This window comes from Mesoplodon densirostris, chromosome X, assembly GCF_025265405.1.
Source record: "Mesoplodon densirostris isolate mMesDen1 chromosome X, mMesDen1 primary haplotype, whole genome shotgun sequence".
NCBI lineage: Eukaryota > Metazoa > Chordata > Mammalia > Artiodactyla > Ziphiidae > Mesoplodon > Mesoplodon densirostris.
Genome location: NC_082681.1, coordinates 104,223,839 through 104,244,923, shown reverse-complemented (window position 1 = coordinate 104,244,923; position 21,085 = coordinate 104,223,839). Strand labels below are relative to the sequence as shown.

At 40.0% G+C, this 21,085-nt stretch overlaps 1 protein-coding gene across 9 annotated transcripts in view; it reads left to right on the top strand.

Moving 5' to 3' along the window:
- SYTL5 (synaptotagmin like 5) overlaps positions 1-21,085 on the top strand; it is a 254,832-nt gene that overhangs the window by 72,492 nt on the left and 161,255 nt on the right. For all 9 annotated transcript variants that reach the window (XM_060088143.1, XM_060088141.1, XM_060088146.1 and 6 more), the window contains exon 2: positions 5,493-5,969. In XM_060088143.1, the coding sequence (XP_059944126.1) occupies positions 5,851-5,969 (119 nt within the window). In that variant the 5' untranslated portion in view covers positions 5,493-5,850. The remainder of the gene's footprint in view (positions 1-5,492; positions 5,970-21,085) is intronic.

The following is a 21,085-nucleotide window of genomic DNA, read 5'->3' as shown; positions in this document are numbered from 1 at the left end:
TTTATTTTTTTTAAGTTGGTATGTAAGCATGTTTTATTTTTTTAAAGAAGGATTGTATGATACACGTTGTTCAATAACCTGATTTTTTAACTTGACATATAGTATGCATATTTCCACCTTAATAAATAGATTAAGTTATATCGGTGTGCCCATTTCCTGTTATCTGACATTGTTTCTAATTTTCAGCTCTCAAGCAGTGCTATGGCAAATCTCGCAAGTGTCTTACTAGTTCCTAAGGGTACATTTTATACTTGGAATTGGTGGGTCAAGTTCCTGCACATTTTAAAACATGATACATGTTGCCAAATCACCTCCAGTGGTAAAAGTCTTGGAGTTAATGTCCTTCATATTGCATTGGAAACATGTGCCTGCAAAAGAGCTAAGTTATCATTGTCTATGTTTCATAACTATTATAGTCCCTCTGGCATTACATTTTTTAAAATGAGCATGTTATTGTGGGGTCTTTTTGTGACTAGCTGAATTTATAACTAAGTAACAGTGCAATGAATTTTTTTTATCTGTCTCATAATCTTCTTAAATGATGGAAGAAGCATAGCTAAAAACACTCTTCACAAAGATAAATCTTGGGATAAGACTGGGTTATAGCTTCCTTAGCAGTTTTCACTGTGTATCTTATGGTTACTTTGTGAAGACGATAAAATGTATAGAGGATACAATGTCACATGTCATTTGTGACATGTCATCCTTCCTAGAGGTCTTGAGATATAAATTACCCACCTGAGATTAGGAAATGTTATTCAGTCATTTATAAAATAATTTAGGGGCTTCCCTGGTGGCGCAGTGGTTGGGAGTCCGCCTGCCGATGCAGGGGACACTGGTTCGTGCCCCGGTCCGGGAGGATCCCACATGCCGCGGAGCGACTGGGCCCGTGAGCCATGGCCGCTGGGCCTGCACGTCCGGAGCCTGTGCTCCGCGGCAGGAGAGGCCACAGCGGTGAGAGGCCCGCGTACCGCAAAAAAAAAAAAAAAAATTATAGTTATTCTAATTTCTCTTTTTTAATATCTTTACTGGAGTATAATTGCTTTATATTCTAACTTCTAATGCATTTTTCTGTAGAAAATGATACACAGTATCTCAGTCTGTTTGAGCTGCTACAGCAAAAATACCATAGATTGGGTGGCTTAAACAACAAACATTAATTTCTCACAGTTCTGGTGAGGGCCCACTTCCTGGCTTTTAGATGCTGACTTCTTCCTGTGTCCTTACAGGGCAGAAAGGAGGAGGAAGCTCTTGTCATTCATGAGGGCTCCCCTCTCATGACCTAATCGCCTCCCAAAGGCTCCACCTCCAAATACCATCACATAGGGGATTAGGTTTCAGCATATTAATTTTGAGGGGACACATAATGTCTATAGCGCACAGTGTAGTTGTCATAAATATAATTTTGAAGGCTTTCATTTACCATTATCACTTTCCCCATGTGTTTCCTTTCAATTTTTTAACGAAAATGTTCATACATAAAGAAATATTGAAAGAAGTACAGTGAACACTCATGGACTTGCCGACTGGGTTCTGCAGTTGTTAACCTTTTGCCATATTTGCTTTATCTCTATAGTTAATACTTTTTTGAAACTATTTGAAAATAAGTTACAAATATCACACTTAGCAACTAAATACTTCATTATGCATCTTCTAAGAGTAAAAACATTTTAAACAATATTCTTATTAATAACCACAATATCACTGTCATACTTAAAAGAGCTAGTAATTTTATAATATCTAATATCCGGTCCATATTCAAATTTCCTCATTGTCCTAAGAATGTCTTTTTATAACTCTTGTTCTAAAGGGTCTAATCTAAATAATCAAGGTTTATATATTGTATTTAGTTATTTGGTTATATGGCTCTTTGGTCTCTTAGTCTACAACAGTTTCTCCATCATCTTCTTTTTTTTTTTTCTATCATTGACTTGGAAATGTGTTGGCCAATCCAGAATATCAAGTACTCCCATTTTATATTTGTAAAACTCACTGTTTTTAAAGCTGCATTTCAAGTACCCCATAATGAGATACATTCAGATATACCCTTTCCTTTGACTAAAATACCAGCCCTCTATTAATTTTAGGTATGTGTTACTCAAAACAGATGCTTTTTAAGAAACTTACGTCTTTGTGTGGTGCTGTGAGAATTTTTGATTATCTCATCTTGTGTGACACCGAGCAGACTTAATGACCTGTCCTGAGCTATCTATGCTGAAAGGCGGCAGAATGACATGCAAACCATCTTGTCATCTTTTTAAATATTTTAGCTCAGTTTGGCAAGGCTACTTACTGGCTAGAGAGGGAAAAATCTGTATCTGAAATGTTAAAGGAGAGAGATCTGTTTAAGTGAAGGTTTTGAAGAATAAAATAAAAATGAACTCATCTCTCCCGACTAGTGTTGGGTACATTTAACTAAAAGAATGAGAATCACCTCTAGATAAAATGCACTCGTGATTATTTTTACTCATTTTTTCACTTGATTAAAGTGTGTACCTAGTGGGTGAGGGATTCAACAGGAGGGGCTATGAACTAGCTGAAAACAGGCACCCAAAAATGGTACACACAGGGACTTCCCTGGCGGTCCAGTGGTTAAGACTCCAAGCTTCCAATGCAGGGGGCACAGGTTCAATACCTGGTCGGGGAACTAAGATCCCACGTGCCAGAAAAAAAAAGGTGCATACTTAAGTATACTTAAGTAAGCTCATCACAACCCAGATGCTGGTCCTCCAAAGGCTCAGAAATGTGATTAGGTCAGCATACAGAGAACGGATCAGACATGGGTTCAAACCAGACACAGAGGGTTCCATTGGCAGGACCAGGACATCCATTCCCTGAAGGGAGAGCTCTAGGGGAAGCCAACTTAAACCAGAAGTGTCCAGAAGGAAGTAAAAGTCAAGCAAGAGGAAACAGTTGTCTGCTTTGAGTGATTCATGGCATGAAAATTTGTCAGACTGAAGCCTCCTCACCCAACATGGAACGTGTACTACCAGGAATTATTTTCATTTTGAGGCCCAAATGCTTCTGCTCTGGTCGGAGTCTGGTTGGGCACCATCAGCACCTAGCTCCTTGGAATGCCTCTCTCTCTGCCCAAGCTTATTGTCTCCTCTGGTTGCTCCACCCTGTATTTCTCCGGAAGGACTGGATTACCATCATTTCCATTCCATGTTAGTAAATTATACTCACAGTCCGGTCCTGGCTTCTGGAGGAAGCATCCTGATTTTCTTGATAAAATTTTGGTTACTTCTGATCTCCTTGATCACTCATTTATAAATCATCTCTAGCAATCCAGGGTAAAAATCCATTTAGGGCTAATTTTGTTAATTAAGCTCTCACTGACTAATTTCATTTTTCTTATATCCATGCTTCATTTCCCATCTTCTCTGTCACCTTCCTGTGCTACCCCCATGGTGTTACTACTCCCCTCCGTTTATTCTCCTCATGAGTAGACTCTTGGATTTTTAGAGGGCAGACTTGCATAAACTTAAGCCCAAGGCAAGGAAAACCATAAGCTTCAAGTCAAGCATTTTTATAGCTCCCAATGCTTTAAATAAATTCTAAATACAATTCTATAGAATATTCACATAGGACATTCTAAATCTGACATTTCAAATACAAAATATATCTTAAGTGAACCTGGCTGTGAGGATAAGATGTTCATTAACTGAGTTACAAGTGCTTTTTCTATTTCTGCATGAAACCAGATGAGACACACAAGGGTTAGAAAAACAGCTGTGCTCTTTATCTGAGAGAGACCACAATTGACAGTGATGTAAAATCCAAACCTTTCTATCTCTGTGGGTCTATTTCTGTTAAATAAGTTCAGTTACCAAAGGGGAAGGGTCGGGGGGAGGGATTAATTAGGAGGATAGGATTAACATATACATACTACTATATATAAAATAGATAACCAACAAGGACCTACTGTGTAGCACAGGGAACTCTACTCAATATTTTGTAATAACCTATATGTGAAAAGAATCTGAAAAAGAATACACACACACACACTACATCACTGTGCTGCACACCTGAACCTAACACGACATTGTAAATCAACTATACTTCAATTAAAAAGGAAAAACAAAAGAAAACCCCCAAACCTTTCTGAAGAGCCCCTTTTACGCTTAACCTTGTTGTTTCCTCTTCATGTCAATCTTGGGGTCCTCTGGGCCCTGTAGCCTCTAGAACTTTGGAGATGGAGGAAAGGACTGGAGTATATTTAGAGAGTCTACACTCTCTGAGACCTAGCCAGTTTCCTCCAAGGGGGATAGCTCTTGGTCTGTAGGAAGCAGTTCAGTTCTGAGTCATTTCAGCAAAGTTCTGGTTTCGTTATACAATGTAGAGAACAAACACATGGGGACTTTGGAAAGTTAAAGAGGCCCTGGACTGGAGCCTATCCTTTCAGATCTCAGCATTTGAGTCAACCTGACCTTATGGTAACTGGGAGGTCCCAAAGGAACATTTGAGTAAATATCTAGTTACCCTTAGAAACCTGGCTAGAACCAACCAAACCAAGTGTAACCTGCATATGGATTGTAGTTCAGAGACCTGAAGGGAAGCTGAGGAACAGTGTCGTGGGATGATGCCTAATCACAAAACCCCGTAGGTCACACTAAGAGCCATCTTTCTTAAGGGGATGCGCAGAGAGAATACAGGTAGCAAGCCAATGAAAGAATGTGCCCGAGAGTTAATATGATGGAGAGGGCCTGGTGAGCTTATGTTGACAAAGGGATAGTTTTAAAACATCTATTTTGTGGTATGTTAATACAGAGCTGGAATAACTCATAAACAACCATGTACATCGTAAGATATAAACCTATATTGAGAATAAAACATCACCCAGTAGTTGAAGTTCCTGTGTTCTCCTCTCTGATTGCATCTCTCAGAATTCCCCATGAATTTCCTTATATTTATACTCCAAATGTATGTGGTCCTAAATTAGATGTAATGTCTTTGAAAATTATTTCCTTCATGCATATGCTATTATTCTGCATGAATTCTTCTGCAACTTAAGTTTTTTCATTGAACATGTTTGTGACAGAGATTTAGGTTGATATGTGCAGCACTGGTTCCTATTTGTTTTGCTGGCAATGCTTTTTTATGTCGTGCTCCTAGTTTTGGGGAGGGAGGGAGGGAGGGCATGATGGAGCCACTTAAGGGACCTGTCCTGTGTGGACAGTCCAGACTGTGCTCTTAGAGTCCCAAAGCGGTGACCCATGGATCCAGCTGCAAGGGTGGTAACGGGATCTGGCTAGTAGAGGAAGCTCGTTATAATGGAAGAAGCAGAATTGACATAGAGAACCTGGAATCAATGAAATATAAGTACTCTTTGATGGTAATAAATATAATAAGTATTTCATAAATGCATGTTTACTGATTAAAAAGTGTTTTTTGAGTTAGGTACATCACTGTTTCAAAAATTAGACACTCTTACAAGTGCTCTGAGGAAAATGGCCTAATTTTCCTCTCCTTTGTTTTTTCTACCTTTGCAGTGTTTTCTGGATTCTGTCCCAGCAGATCTGTTTCCTGTTCTGTAACTTTCTGGGTTAACGTTGAGCATCATTAGGGAAACTCAGCTGCCACTGGACTGTACACCGCCACGAAGGCTTTGGAGATCTTTTCAGTTAAAAGAATAATGACTTTCTTGAAATGTAATCCCAGTGGAGCTTGTTTTCTGTGTTGCCTGGAAGAATCCCTACCTACCATCAGCAGTTCTTCAGAGACCTTATAAAAGCCTCTCTACATCAAGCAACTGAGTGACTCTGTTGTTCCGGGAGACCTTAAGAATTGTGGATATCAATTCACCTGGAAGATTCAACCAGTGCTACTCAGAGCTACTGCTGAAATACCATGTCTAAGAACTCGGAGTTCATCAACCTGTCATTTTTATTAGATCATGAGAAGGAGATGATCCTGGGAGTCCTAAAGAGAGATGAATATTTGAAAAAAGTAGAGGACAAGAGAATAAGGTAATGTTCTTTTATCTTGTCTGCCTTCCTTGACTGCTTTCTGTTTGTTTGAAGCAATTTAGATCAGAAATGGGGCAACTGCAACCACATTGGTGACAAGTGTTAGTCAGTGATTTTGTATATTGCAAGCAGTAGCACAAATATTAGAAAACATCTTTGGCACTTTATCATTTATCTAGAAGGAAGGATGGGATTGAGCTGTAAATATGTTGATGAGAATGTCAATTTGCCAATGACATCATAACTCATAGGTAAGTGGCAGGACTGCTCAGGTTTGAGAACCAGCTCTGGGATGTACTAGTTGTGTGACCTTGAACCAGTGACTCAACTTCTCCATGCCTTGGTTTCCTCATCAATAAAACAGGGATAATAGTAGCACTCATCTTATAGGGTTGTTGCAAAGATTAAGGAAGATAATGTGTAGTGCCTGGTACTTAAGTGCACAATAAATGTTAACTATTATTTATTTGTAATGCCTTTCTTAGGTCAGTCTTAGTGGGAATTTGCCTTGACCAGAGCTGGGAGAGGAAGGGGATCTGGAAAGTGTAAACTTCCCATTGTATCCCAGAAAGCATCTGAATTTCTTGAAATAAGTTTCTGTGTGAGGAGAGTTGAGGAATGTGGGCAGAGTTGAGTTTCACATCAGTTGTAGGCAGGGTTGATATTTAGCTGAATCCCCAGGTGTGACCTCATCTGTCTTTCAGCCAGTATCCATTCTGATTGGTTACATCATCTGTTCTGAATGATCAGAGCATCATTCTGATTGGTTGCCACATTCATTCTGTTTGGTTGCTGCCTGTCCTGTCCTGCTTGTTAAATATATTTGGTTAGGGCTTCCCCAGTGGCACAGTGGTTGAGAGTCCGCCTGCCGATGCAGGGGACATGGGTTCGTGCCCCAGTCCTGGAAGATCCCTCATGCCGCAGAGCGGCTGGGCCCGTGAGCCATGGCCGCTGGGCCTGCGCCTTCGGAGCCTGTGCTCCACAACGGGAGAGGCCACAACAGTGAGAGGCCTGCGTACTGCAAAAAAAAAAAAATATATATATATATATATATATATATATATATATATTTGGTTATTACGTCTCACCTCTGAGTAGAGGAGCAAACATAAACAGAGTTCCCTCCTCAGTCATTGCCTACTATTGTGCAACATGTAGCTTTTGTACATTGCGTGTCTACCAAAACTGCAATCAGAAGCTTATGTTTATTTTACTTGAGGAGAAAACTCATCATAAGATTATCTTCACATGTTGCAAAAATATTCAATGTGCCTAAAGGAACTAGGATCCTTAGAATTGGAAAGATATTGAGATATTCTTGATTGATTCTTATTTCATAGTGAAGAGCTCATAATTTTTATTTCCATCATTTCAAGGTATTCTGCCAATCTTAAACAAAGGCTTTGATTAAAATTATTGCACTTTTTCTGTGCTTAGAATTCAGGTGGCAATGAAATGCAGTTAATGATTTTCAAGAAATCAGTAATATTTTTGGCATTGGTAGTCCAGTCATGAAAAGTGACTAAATTTTCTAATGTGCTGCAAAAAGTTATATTGTTTATCGGGGGCAAGATACAAAGCAATTATTGATAACATTCTCAGGTGAATTCAAAATCACCCTGTTTAGGAAAAAACAATTTAATAACCAGATCCCAGGAAAGACTGAAGTACAGTGAACAGGACTTTGTTCAGAATATTTGTTCCTGTCATTCTCAATAACTATTAGTAATAATCTATTACACTCCTTCTTCCTTTTTCCCTATCTTCCCTTGCCTTCTTTCCTTATTCTCTGTAACAATTGTGTCATATACAACAGAGCTATCAAGAATAAAGCTGTTGATTTCCTGGCTCTTTAAACATTTAGAGGATAGCAGAAGAAAGGCTTTTTACAGATCTAAGATACTTTTATAGAAAATAGATTTTTTTTGAAAGTGGCAATGTCTTGTTCCCTTCTTTAATAAAAACACTGACTAATATTTAGTTCGTGCAGTTTTTTTCTGCACTAACTGTGTTAGATGCGTTGTCTCGTTTTCTTCTGAGCTACCAAGACAGGAGCCCAGGCCAAATGACTCAAGGCTCTGCCACTCTTCACAGCTTCCTGTATTGAGAAGCCACGCCAAGTGGGTGGCATGGGTTTAGAGTGCATTGCTGTTGAGTCACCCATCTATGTTTGTTGATTCAAATCTTAGTTACACCATGACTAAGAAGGTCACCTTTGTGTCACTTTAGACTAGTTGCCTCCATAGATCTAGGTTCCTCATTTGACAAAACAGAAATAATAACATTAGCTGCCTCATTAGGCTGTTGTAAGGATTAAATAAGCTAATATTACCAAGAGCTTAGAACAAGGCTGGCCTACAGTAAGCACTTACTAATCGCTGGCTAACATCATTAGGCTTATCATTGGTTTGTGTTGCCCTTGATTTATGAGTTGTTGTGAATACCATCAGTGCTCCACTCCGATCCTTTTGAGCCCCTTTGTTGGATCTGTGCTCTCATCTCCCAGTTTCCACGTGCTTTACTTCTAAAGACTGGCACCTACTACCTTCTTTAGAGGACTATCTTTGGGTGGCTGGAGTTGCCCATAGGAGTAGAGAGCCACAAATGCCAGATAAACTTGAGTTTCTGTCCCTACTGGGCTGCCCCGGGCCAATGGCTGATGGGTACAGAAACCCTTGCCTCAAGGCAAGACCGACTCTACAGTGCAACTTCTGCTTCAGAGCTCCCCATGGGATCATGCTGAGACTGGCCTTCAGGTAAAAATCACGTCTTCCTTAGTCCCCCTTCTCTTCCCTTTCCTGCCTCCCCTACTCCCTTACAGATTCCTCCTGAGAGCACTTCATAAATCACTTGCACAGGTATCTACATCTCTGAGTTAGCTTCTTAAAAGCCCAACCAGGAGATTTGTCAGACCAGTCAGTGAACTTAGTCCATTTTCCTTGATATCCTCCAAAATCATCAACACAAAGAATTTATGGTGTAGCAGATTTTACTGCAACTGTAAACATTCGTGCTAGCTATTACAACCATTGTTTTCACTGTGCTACAGAGATGTAGGTTGATATTTTGTGGGAGTCTGGAGGAATAAGTAAGTTATTATGGATAAGATAGAAATTGAAGGAATGGTTTCACAGAAGAGCTAACATTTGAGCTCAGCCTTGAAATGGGAAAAGGATTTTGACATTGGCAAGTATAGATCAACTGTGTTTCAGCTGTTTACCCACAAATTTGCCTTCAGATTCCGCTAGTAAGTTTCAGAAGGAAGTGGAAGCCAAAGAAAATTTTTAAGAATTATGATGATTACTAAGAAGAAACTGATCTGGAAAGTTAGTACATTGGAGTTTGGGAAGCAGTGGATTTCTTGTTTGTTTGTATATTTATTTGCTTTAGTAGGTTGTCCTTAGAGATAAGGAAAATAGAACAATGAAAGAGTGTAAAAATGGTATTGAATCAACACTTTAGGCCTGTCGCCCAACTGTGCTCCACAGTCCGTATAGCCACTGCAGTGTGTGGCATTAATTAAGGTGGTGAAGCCGAATCTGGCCTCTGTACTCTGACACCTAATTATATCGCGGAGACAGAGTTTTGGGTGAGGTAGAAAAGAATAGCTTTATTGCAAAGGGGGCCACAACGGGCTAATGCCCTCAAAACTGTGTGTCCCAGTGCAGGGGGTGAGGGTAGGGGTTTGTGAGGCATTTTATAATCAGGGGGGCTGGGTTGCTGATAAGGAGCAGGGTGCGTGCCGGGCCTGCATTCCTTCAATCCAGAGATCATCTGGAGTCAGGTGATGATGGGTGAACTGTGACCTTCTCCGGAATGAAGAATGCTTCATCAAGTAGTTAACATCTTCCATTTGGTGGGGGTTTTAGTTCTGCAGAAGAGCTCAAAGATACTGTTATGTGTATCCCTCGATGGGGAACCAGGACCCTGCCCCAAGGCTGCACTACTGTTTCTTGGCTGCTCCTCCCTTGTCTCTGCATCCCCCTCCCTTCCCTGGTTAGCAACTGTTTGAAAGGCTTTCAGTGCCCAGGAGCCCCACAGGGTCCTGCTCGGTTTCAGTGGGACTGACCTCTAGGTGCTTCTAAAGGTGCTCTGCAGCCAAAGGCACATGAAAAGTCTGATAATTACCTCCAGGCATGAATTGTAGGCTGGGAAGAGACATTTGCCAACTACCAGAGCATTCTAGGTTGATCCAAGAGGCTCAGATATATTTATTCTTCTCCTTCCGACTAAGAAGGAAGAAGAGGTAGGAGATATCTAGACACAGGTTTCAACTATTAGAAAGTACATTTTTAAAATATTCTCTGTGAAGAACAAATCACTTAGATATATTGATGGCTTTAATGCAATGAAGAAAGAGGGAAGAACTGATGCAAAGAAAATTGAGCTATCAACAGTAATTGCAAATGGAAAAAAATACCGACCATTTGGAACCACAAAATAAAAATCTTCATTGATCATTTTGTTCCTTAGGTTTTCCTAACTTTGGAAGAACTCAGCCTAACAAATATGAATACATGCCGCATAGTATCTACTCCAAAAAAAAACCTCATTAAAAATGTCTTACCCTACTTGATCTTTCACACCTAAAAACAAATACTGTTCAATGTCTACTTTGTGGTATTGGCCTATATATAAGAAATCTTCAACTTATAAGTGACTGTGTTACCGAGTCCAAGCTCACTCTGCTCGCCGCACAACAGGCCAGTAAATCAGGAGACGAGGTGTTGAGGCAAGGAAGATGACTTTATTTGGAAAGCTGGGCATCCGAGAAGATGGCGGACTAATGTCCCAGAGTACCATCTTATCAGGGTCTGGAAGCCAGTTTCTTTTATAGAACAGAGCGGGGAGGAGGTGAGGAAGTAATGTAAAAAGGCCATAAGTCTTGCAAAATATCTCCTGATTTGGCCAGCCTCAGAGAGGGGATGTGTTTATTTCTTCTTTCTTGGAGCCATTCACAGGTGGGCAGGGTCAGAATGTTTCCCTGTGAGCTGAGCAAAGGCACTTTAGTTTAACATTCAGGCAGAGGGGCAGGGTTCCCCAAGGGAGGCCATTGTGTATGCTAATAGCTATAGACAACATCCTTCTGGTGATTATAGTAACAAAAAGCAGCAGAGAGCAAAGGTTAAAGTAGAAGAAACAGATCCAGCATGGAGTCAGATTTTGTTCTTCCCTGTTACAACTGTTCATTTCAGCAGTTCATTTGTGGGCTATATTGTCACTTAGAGGCTGTCATTTCCATTTAGCCACAATGCAGGAAAACATATCTGGCCTTATGTTCTGTTTGGCACTTATTCTTGGACTTGTCTCAGTGGTGAACTCTATTGGTTGTCTTACTGTGTACATTTCTCTTTTCTTCATCCCTACCCAAAACTCAGTTTTGCTCAGCTCCAGCAATGGATTTTTTAGGACAGTCATCCCTTGACTGGGATTCCTCTGCCAATTATTATTGGTGGTGGTGGACATGAGACCAAAGATGACCCACTCAGACATATATAGCCTGAATTTATGGAAGGTTCTCTTTCTCACTGGATGGGTTCAATGAACCATGTCATCCTGGTTGCTGCTGAGTATAAAAGCCAGCACAATGATGAAGTGGAGCCAAAAGGTTGGCAGAAAATTGTTGTCAGCATCCTGATATGCTAGAACCTGCCACACTTCTGGCCTTATTCTTTAAGCAATATAATATATTTCAGTGTTATTTATAGCAGTTTGGATCAGATTTTCTGTTACATGCAGCCAAAAGCATCCTACAATCCCCAGAACTCAGGAGTAATCAACATTTGTTGAGCATGTTCTATGAGCCAAGCACTCTGTATTCATTGTTAGAATAATGGAGGTGAGCAGAGACTCAAACTTAATGCTTGCTGGGTCCATAAACATAAAACAGTTTGCAGTCATGGATCAGGCTTTATCTATGGTATAAACCAAGGGTCAGCAAACTTTCTGTAAAAGGCCAGATAGAGAATGTTTCAGGCTCTACAGGGCATATGCTCTCTGTTGTGACTATTTCACTCGGCCTTTGCAGGGTGAAAGAAGCAATAGACAATATGTAAACCAATGGATGTGGCTGTGTTCCAGTAAAGTCTTATTTATAAAAACAGGCAGTGGGCTGGATTTGGCCCAAGGGCTGTAGTTTGCTGACCTTTGGTGTTGAAAACAACACCTTGGTAAGTTCTAGCCTTGGGAATAGCTGCATACACCTGAAAGCTTGATAAGCCATCTTGGGGAGAAGCAGGACATTTATAGCCTAAGAGAGAAGATGGAGTTGGACTAGAAGCCGTCAGCTATCAGAGGTAGAACATGGACTTCTGTCTGGGAGGTTAGATGATTTCACAGGGTCCTTCCATCTCTAGGAGATTTTGATGCCTCACCCAATTTGTAGTGGCTCATGTGCTGGACAGCTTTAATGTATCTCATTGCCTCTGTAGAACAACAAAATAATCTGGAGGTATAGAAAATAGCAAGAAATAGCAGGAGGTTCTGTACAATTGCAAGGGACAGATTACAACTCCATTTTCCCAATGAGGTAAGAAGTATTAATTTCCCTATTTATAGGTGGGGGAACTGAAGTGCAAAGTTAAATAACTCATCCGAGATCACACAGCTATTAAGTGAGTAGCAGAACTGTGATTTGCATTCCCCACAGTCTGGCTCCAGAGCTCACACTCCACTCTTAGGTCACTTTTAACTTCTGAGTGATGTATCTGACCTCTCAGGGGGGCTAGAATAAAAGAGATGTCAAACTCTTCAGTGCCTCCCTCACGCCGGAGAATGGATTACTCAATTCACAAATGGATACTCATTTAATCCTCACGTCATCCCTGAGGTGTATGTACTATTATAATGTAGTAGAGCTGTGGCAACTGAAACTTAGGTTAAATAATTTGCCCAACTGGTAAAGATGAGAGCCGAGATTCTCTCATTCCATATTGCTTCCCTTTCCTCTGTGCCGGGATGCTTATGCGGTAACTGCACCTATTCCGACCCTGTTGAAAGCCCACAGCTTTATTAATAGCTGTCAGAGAAATGGAACAAAACAGAAAACATTTCTTTAGCCTGGTATTTACTGAAAGCTCTGACGTATAAGCTGTATAGCATTATCCAAAGTTACTACGACTTTTATTGAAGCGTTGCTTTCACACAATAAAAACTGACAAGAGTTCCTTATGTTGCTCTACCCTTTATGCTGACTGAGAACCAAAGTGCAAGTGTATAATGATTTGTTCCACACAGCTAGCCCAGCTGAGACGGGCCACCAAGCAAACCAGGGGTTAGTATCATCAAGAGACTACAGAGATCAGCCTGGGAAATGCCATCCACCTTATGGCTTTGTCTTTGGGTTTGATTCCATCATTTTACAGCAGGATGGGGGAAGAAAGAGAAGGAGGGAGAAACAAAAGGGGAAAGTGCATTGAAATTGGCTGTTTGGAATCCTGCAGATAAGCTAAATATTTGGTTGAAATGGATTTGAAGCGATTTCAAGAACTATCCATTCACCCGGGAAGTCAGGGCGACCAACAAGTGCCAAAACCAGTATCTTAATACCCTACAATTGTTTGATCTGTGGAGCTGTTTTTTCAAATCTTATCACTACCACCAAGAACAGAATTGGCTTGACCTTCTCAAGAGCGTAGACTCACTGTCCCCATAGAACACCAGGAGAACTATTAGAGTGGACTTCCAGTTTGGTAAACGTCTTGTTTTAATCCTAATAGAATTGCCACAAAGCTTCTTAATGGATTAACAGAATCTCCCCGCATGAACATCGTTGTTCTGAAATGGAACCCAAACTCTTAATGAGTCACAGAGATCTGGAAGAAAAAATCTGGCTCTGCCTTAAACAAATTGAAAACCTTAGGGGCTTTCCCACTAAAGACCTTACTAATTTCAATATATACACACATATAGGGAAACTAACTTAAAATTTGATTTACAGGATTTTCCTTCAAGTAATTCTTATTGTAAGTCTTATCATAGGCACAGGGTCACAAATACCTGATATTTGGTGACATTTTAAACCCTAGATTGTCTAAATAATTGAACTTATACTTGCCAGACTGTTTTTTTCTTGTTTGTTTGAAATAACATGGTGGTCATAGTCATGAGCAAAATTGTTACCTATGTAGAGTTTGTGTGCATATATATGTATAATGTGTCTCTGTGTGTGTGTATACACACACACAGTTGACCCTTGAACAATGTACGGGTTAGGGGCACTCACCCTTCATGCAGTCAAAAATCAGAGTATAACTTACAGTTGACCCTCTGTATCCACGGTTCTGTATCCAAGGATTCAACTAACTGCACATCACGTAATACTGTAGTATTTACTATTGAAAAAAATCCACATATAAGTGGACCCATGCAGTTCAAACCCGTGTTGTTCAAGAGTCAGCTGTATATATCTCTTTCATTCTCCTTTCATTATCCTTTTCTTTCCTTGTGTACTGTCTCTGGCCAGAACTGGTATAGAGGACATCACCCCTAGGCAGCAGGGATTCATTTGCACTCACATTCAGGAAACTACCATTCCCTTTTACTGTAAATTGAAGAAACACAGAACTATAAAGCCCATGTAATCCACAGCATGGCTGAATGTCTGTAGGGTAGCATGTCAGGGCTGAGAGAGTGAATGAAGACTCATCTCCCAAAGTTAGGTCAGTTCATAAGGGAAGATCTAACTAAGCTAATAACAACTGTATTCCTGGGGAAATGGGCATTTTACTTCTGAGGAAATATAAGTGAAATCTTCACTAACAAAAATGTTACCTCGGGCTTCCCTGGTGGTGCAGTAGTTAAGAATCCACCTGCCAAGCATGCAGGGGACACGGGTTCGAGACCTAGTCCGGGAAGATGCCATAGGCCGCGGAGCAACTAAGCCCGTGCGCCACAACTACTGAGCCTGCGCTCTAGAGCCTTCGAGCCACAGCTACTGAAGCCCGAGTGCCTTGAGCCTGTGCTCCACAACAAGAGAAGCCACCGAAATGAAAAGCCCGTGCACAGCAACGAAGAGTAGCTCCCGCTCGCCGCAACTAGAGAAAGCCCATGCGCAGCAACGAAGACCCAACACAGCCATAAATAAATAAATAAATAGTTACCTCTATCATTTTAATAAGATTTTTTTTTTCTTTGTGGTACGCGGGCCTCCCACTGTCGCGGCCTCTCCCGTTGCGGAGCACAGGCTCCGGACGCGCAGGCTCAGCGGCCATGGCTCACTGGCCCAGCCCCTTCGCGGCACGTGGGATCTTCCTGGATCAGGGCATGAACCCGTCTCCCCAGCATCGGCAGGCGGACTCCCAACCACTGCGCCACCAGGGAAGCCCACCTCTAACATTTTAGATTTCAGGAATATAACCATTTTATATCAACAGTTTATCTGAAGGTTCCTATAGTAACAGGAGTTAGGTTTAATTGATTTAACTGTGTAATAAGATTAGGCTGACATGCATTTAATAATTTTTCTAATCATTATTTCATTGCAGAGTAATTAAGCATAACTGGTAAACATTTCATGCAAATATCTAAAATTGATAAAACTTCTAACAGCAAGAGATTTTTAAAGTTTTTAAACTCAATAATGCACTAGGATCTATAAAGGGCATCAATATCTACAATATTTTTGTATTATAAATTCTTAATTCACAATTAAAGAAATATTTAATATCTTCTGATACATTTTTCATTATGGAAGTAGTTATGTTTATTATAGAAAATTTGAAAATACATATAATATGAACTTTATAAACTCACATGAGATCCCTCTTCCCAGAGATATTTTCCACTTTTGTTGAATTTGCTTTCTGTTGCTTTTCTTTGTGTACATGTAATTTTCACATAATTGGAACCACATTATATATGTAACTTTGTATCCTCTATCTTTGCTTAACGTTACTTAATGAACATTTTGATGTCATTCAAAATTCTTTTGAAGCATCAATTTTATTAGCTGGATAAGATTTCATAACATGGATGTGCAATATTTTAACTATTCTAATTTCCATGAACATCCTTATTCTTAAATCTCCTGTCTTAATTTTTTATTATATTATGATTCATATTTTGATTTATACTTCCTTTAAATTGAAAAATTGTTTTCCAGAAATGTGTCCATTTCCTCTTCACTAGACTATTACATTATATCACTGCGAACATCAGAATTATTGTTATAAATCTTTACTAATTTGATAAAGTAGTGTCCTATGTTAATTTGCATTTATGTGATTATTAGTGTTTTTACATGATTGTTAGCCATTTGTATTCCCTCTTAAGTGGATTTTTTATTCACATTGTCTATTATTATTAGATGTTAGTGTTGTTTTAACATTTATTTGTATGAATTATTTTTGTCGTATATTAGGGAAATAATTTCCAAGATTCAGCAAAAATTCATTGAGTACTTATTATGTGCAAGGCATAGGAGATGGAGATGAATTAATTTCTGGTTTAACAGAAGCAAAGTTATATTTTATTGGATTGTTCAAAGTCTCCACTTTCAAAATAACTTACACAAAGAATATGTCAATTTGATTTAAAATACAAATAACTTACATCTTTGCCAAACTCTCTACAATTCATATTTTAAAGGCAGGATTTGCATTCTTCTGTACTTCTGTAACAGTATACATGCTATTTATTGGTATGGAAATTAGGGTAAGTTCAGCTCTGAGCGTCAGAAAATCAAAATGACAGTGGCTTAAGTACTGATAACTGCCTTTGCTGTGCATGTAACTCCTTTTTTGCTGCATTTAAAATTATTTAGTTTACACATATTCAATTTAGACACAGTTGAGAAGTAAACTTCAGCTATCTCTTTATAAACATTAAAACTAGTATGTACCTGTATTCAGCAGCAGAAGTAGTTTTAAAGAATTTTTCAAGGGCAACATGTTCTTTTTAAATTATCTTTTTTGTGTGTGAATGCCCAATTTCCTCCCATCAAGTCAATTCTGTCCTTTCACTGTCATAGCAATAATCTTTAAAAGCCCAGTATTTTATCCTTTTCTTTTGTTTTTTAAAACAAATGCAGGTTTCCTACGTCTTATTGTACTGATTCTATCTCCACATCCTCTATCTCTGAGTAATTTACCATGTGGATAACAGGACTTTCTCCTGGTTTTTAAAGAAATTTTATTGGAGTATAGTTGATTTACAGTGTTGTGTTCAATTTCTACTGTACAGCAAAGTGACTCAGTTCTACATGTATATATATTCTTTTTCATATTTTCCATTATGGTTTATCACAGGATATTGTATATGGTTCCCTATGCTATACAGTAGAACCTTGTTGTTTATACGTTCTATATATAGTAGTTTGCATCTGCTAATCCCAAACTCCCCATCCTTCCCTCTCCCATCCTCCTCTCCCTTGGCAACCACAAGTCTGCTCTCTACATTTGTGAGTCTGTTTTTGTTTCATAGATATGTTCATTTGTGTCGTATTTTAGATTCCACATATAAGTGATGTCGAATGATATTTGTCTTTCTCTTTCTGGCTTACTTTGCTCAGTATGATAGTCTCTAGGTCCATCCATGTTGCTGCAAACGGCATTCTTTTGTTTTTTTTAATGGCTGAGTAATATTCCATTGTATATATGTATCACATCTTCTTTATCCATTCATCTGTCGATAGACATTTAGGTTGTTTCCATGTCTTGGCTATTGTAAATAGTGCTGCTATGAATATCGGGGTGCATGTATCTTTTTGAATTATAGTTTTGTCTGAGTATATGCATAGGAGTGGGATTGCTCGATCATATGGCAACTCTGCTTTTAGTTTCTTGAGGACCTCCATACTGTTCTCCATAGTGGCTGCACCAACTTACATTCCCACCAACAGTGTAAGAGGGTCCCCTTTCTCCATACCCTCTCCAACATTTATTATTTGTAGACTTTTTAATGATGGTCCTTCTGACTGGTGTGAGTTAGTACCTCATTGCAGTTTGGATTTGCATTTCTCTAATAATTAGCGATCATGAGCATCTTTCTACTGTTTTTGATACTCAAGAAAGGTATCCTTTGGGTTTCAGATTAGTAGAATACGTCCTTGTTCCTGGTCAGGCCAAGAAATTGAGATGATATTTATTTCAAGGTGTTCCCAGGTGGAAGACTTGGTTTGATAGTTACATATGAGATCAATTTCTGCTATGATTTTAAGACTATAGATAATAAACAGTTGCCTGTCTGTTCACATGGATTTGAGAGATCTCCTGGTATGTTCCTATGAGCCAAGTGTTTTACTACCGGAAAGTGCTTGGCATCATCTGCAGACATGAATATTTCACAGTGCCCCCTTTCCTTGAGACAATTTCTTTTCTTTTTTTCTTTCTTTGGCCTCACTGTGCAGCTTGCAGGAACTTAGTTCCTTGGCCAGGGAATTCAACCTGGGCCCAGGACAGTGAAAGCGCAGAGTCCTAACCACTGGACCACCAGGGAATTCCCGAGACAATTTCTAAACACATTAAATCGACACAAATCGCAAGTTTTCTTTCTTTCTTTTTAAAAAAGATTTATTATTTATTTTTTGGCTGTGTCGGGTCTTAGTTGTGGCATGCAGGATCTTCATCGAGGCACGTGGGATCTTTCGTTGCAGCATGCGGGCTCTTTGTTGCGGCACACAGGCTACTCTAGTTGTGGCGTGCAGGTTTTCTGTTCTCTAGTTGCGGTGCACAGGCTCCAGGGTGCGTGGGCTCTGTACTTTGCAGCACGTAGGCTCTCTAGTTGAGGCACATGAGCTTAGTAGTTGTGGTGTGCGGGCTTAGTTGCCCCGAGGCATGTGGGATCTTAGTTCCCCAACCAGGGATCAAACCTGCGTCCCCTACATTGTAAGGCGGATTCTTTACCACTGTACCACCAGGGAAGTCCAAAGATTTCTTTATTTAGTCAAGCGTTCTTTCAATTCTGTTCCTTATTTACGTTCTGTGAAGTAGCTTTCTATCTGAGTGAAACTTTTCCCCAATTCTTGGATGGTCTTGATTGTTTTTAATAGCCTTTGACTTGAAAACTAATCAAAAGCTTTATAAAGTTTATAGTGGTGTTTGTTGAGGAACAGTTCTGTTGGGGCTTATTTGTCATGAAAGACTTTGTGATAAGAGGCGACTTGGGCAGGTGCCATTTAGTGGGAGAAGCAGGGCAGGCAGAAGAAATCCTTCATGTTTACTGAGGCTGAACTTTGAGTGTGTTCAGCCTGGCTTTTCACAACCAGGAAAGCAATAGCAGTCCTTAATATAAATAGAGTGTTCTTTCTGAGCAACAATATTTTAACACATTGAGAGGCAATGAGGGGAGCCTGGTGTAGGAAAAAGAACAGATTTGGGAAAATAAAACTCTGGATCTGAATCTTGACTGCACCACTTAATAGCCCTGTGAAGTTTCCTTTCTGAGATTCGACTTTCTTACCTATAAAATCAGAATCATAATGTCTTTCTCATGGGTTACTGTCAATGTTTAAGAGCATGACACTTAAAACAGAGTGCCCGTCATTATTGTGGCTAAGTGTTATGATGGTTAGCTTTTAATAATAGGTTCTACACACAGAATCTACAATCAAAATGGAAAAGTCACATTTTTGTATTCAGAGTACAGAAAGGAGGTCTGGTCACATCTGGATTTTCCTTAGGCAAATAGGAAGTAGCCCCAGTGTTGATGGCATTGCCTCTGGATGTGAACAAAAGACAGGAGTGGTAGGAGGCATGCAACCATTGGCATCAGGCTGCTGTGACATTATTCTGCCCACATATATTATTTCAAGTGCTTTTTTTCTCATTGTTTCTGGTTCGGGCAGTATTTTTCGTTAGTCACCATGGTTTTGCTCTCTTAAAGGAATATGAAACTCTAGGTTTAGACAGGGATTTAGCTGGCAGGCACTGCAGCAGAGGCTGAAGCAAAACCTGATAGCAACATCTTTGCAAGTGTACAGTAATAAAAAGCTAATATTTACAGAGTTCTTATTGTATTTGTTTGGGAAATAAGTTTGGCTGTGGGTGACAGAGACATGTTTTAATTATGGCTTAAACAAGATGGAAATATAAAACATTGCTCTCTAATGGAAAAGTCTGGGTTGTTTGGCAGCTTTGTGATGTTGTAAATGGTGGCTCCATTATAACATGGGTCTGGGTGCCTTGTCTTCTGTAGTTCTACCATCTTGAGAGTTTGGCTCTTCATCCAAGATGGCTCACCCCTATGTTCTCATCCCAGCCTCTGGGAAGGAAGAAGGTTCAAGGGACAGGGATACTGCTTTTCCATTAGGGGCATGACCTAGAGGTTGCCTGTATCATTTCTGATCACATCACATTGGCCAACATTTAGTCTCATGGCAAAACTAACTGCAGGTCATGCTGGGAAATATAGTCTACTTTGAGTGGCCATGAGCCTAGCTAAACATTCCACTAATAGAGAAATGGAGAACACAGATTTGGAGACGCATACTAGAACAGTCTATTCCACAACTACTGTGTGCCAAGCTGTGCTTCACACTTTACTTATGCTCATGACAGCATCATCCTACTTAATGGTCGCAAGAACACTGTGAGGTTGTAACTACTATGATTTTTTTTTTTTACACAGGGAATATTTCAAGACACAGGTTAAGTCTCTTTAAGTCTTGAGACAGAGAGGCTAAGTAATTTTCTTAAAGTCTCCAAGGAAATAAGGGGCAAGGCCAGGATTTGAACCCAGGGAGTCTGACTTCAGAGCCTTATGCTCTGGACCGCTGTATAGTCCTCGCTTGCTCATTATTTCTCTTGAGCCTTGATGTGCTCTGCTAGATGAGATTGAGGATTGTGTAAAGACGTCAAGGAATCAAAGAAGCTTTGTGAAGCTTCTGTGGCTTCCTCTTCCAGGCAGCTGATTGCTTCTCTTCTAAAATTCCTAGCTTATTTGATGCAAAATAGTGTTCAGGATAATTGGGTCTAGACAGGGTAACAAAGGAAAAATAACGCCACACACAAGTGACAGGAATTTTTTTTTTTTTTTCTTTTTGCTGTATGCGGGCCTCTCACTGTTGTGGCCTCTCCCGTTGCGGAGCACAGGCTCCGGACGCGCAGGCCCAGCGGCCATGGCTCACGGGCCCAGCCGCTCCGCGGCATATGGGATCCTCCCAGACCGGGGCACGAACC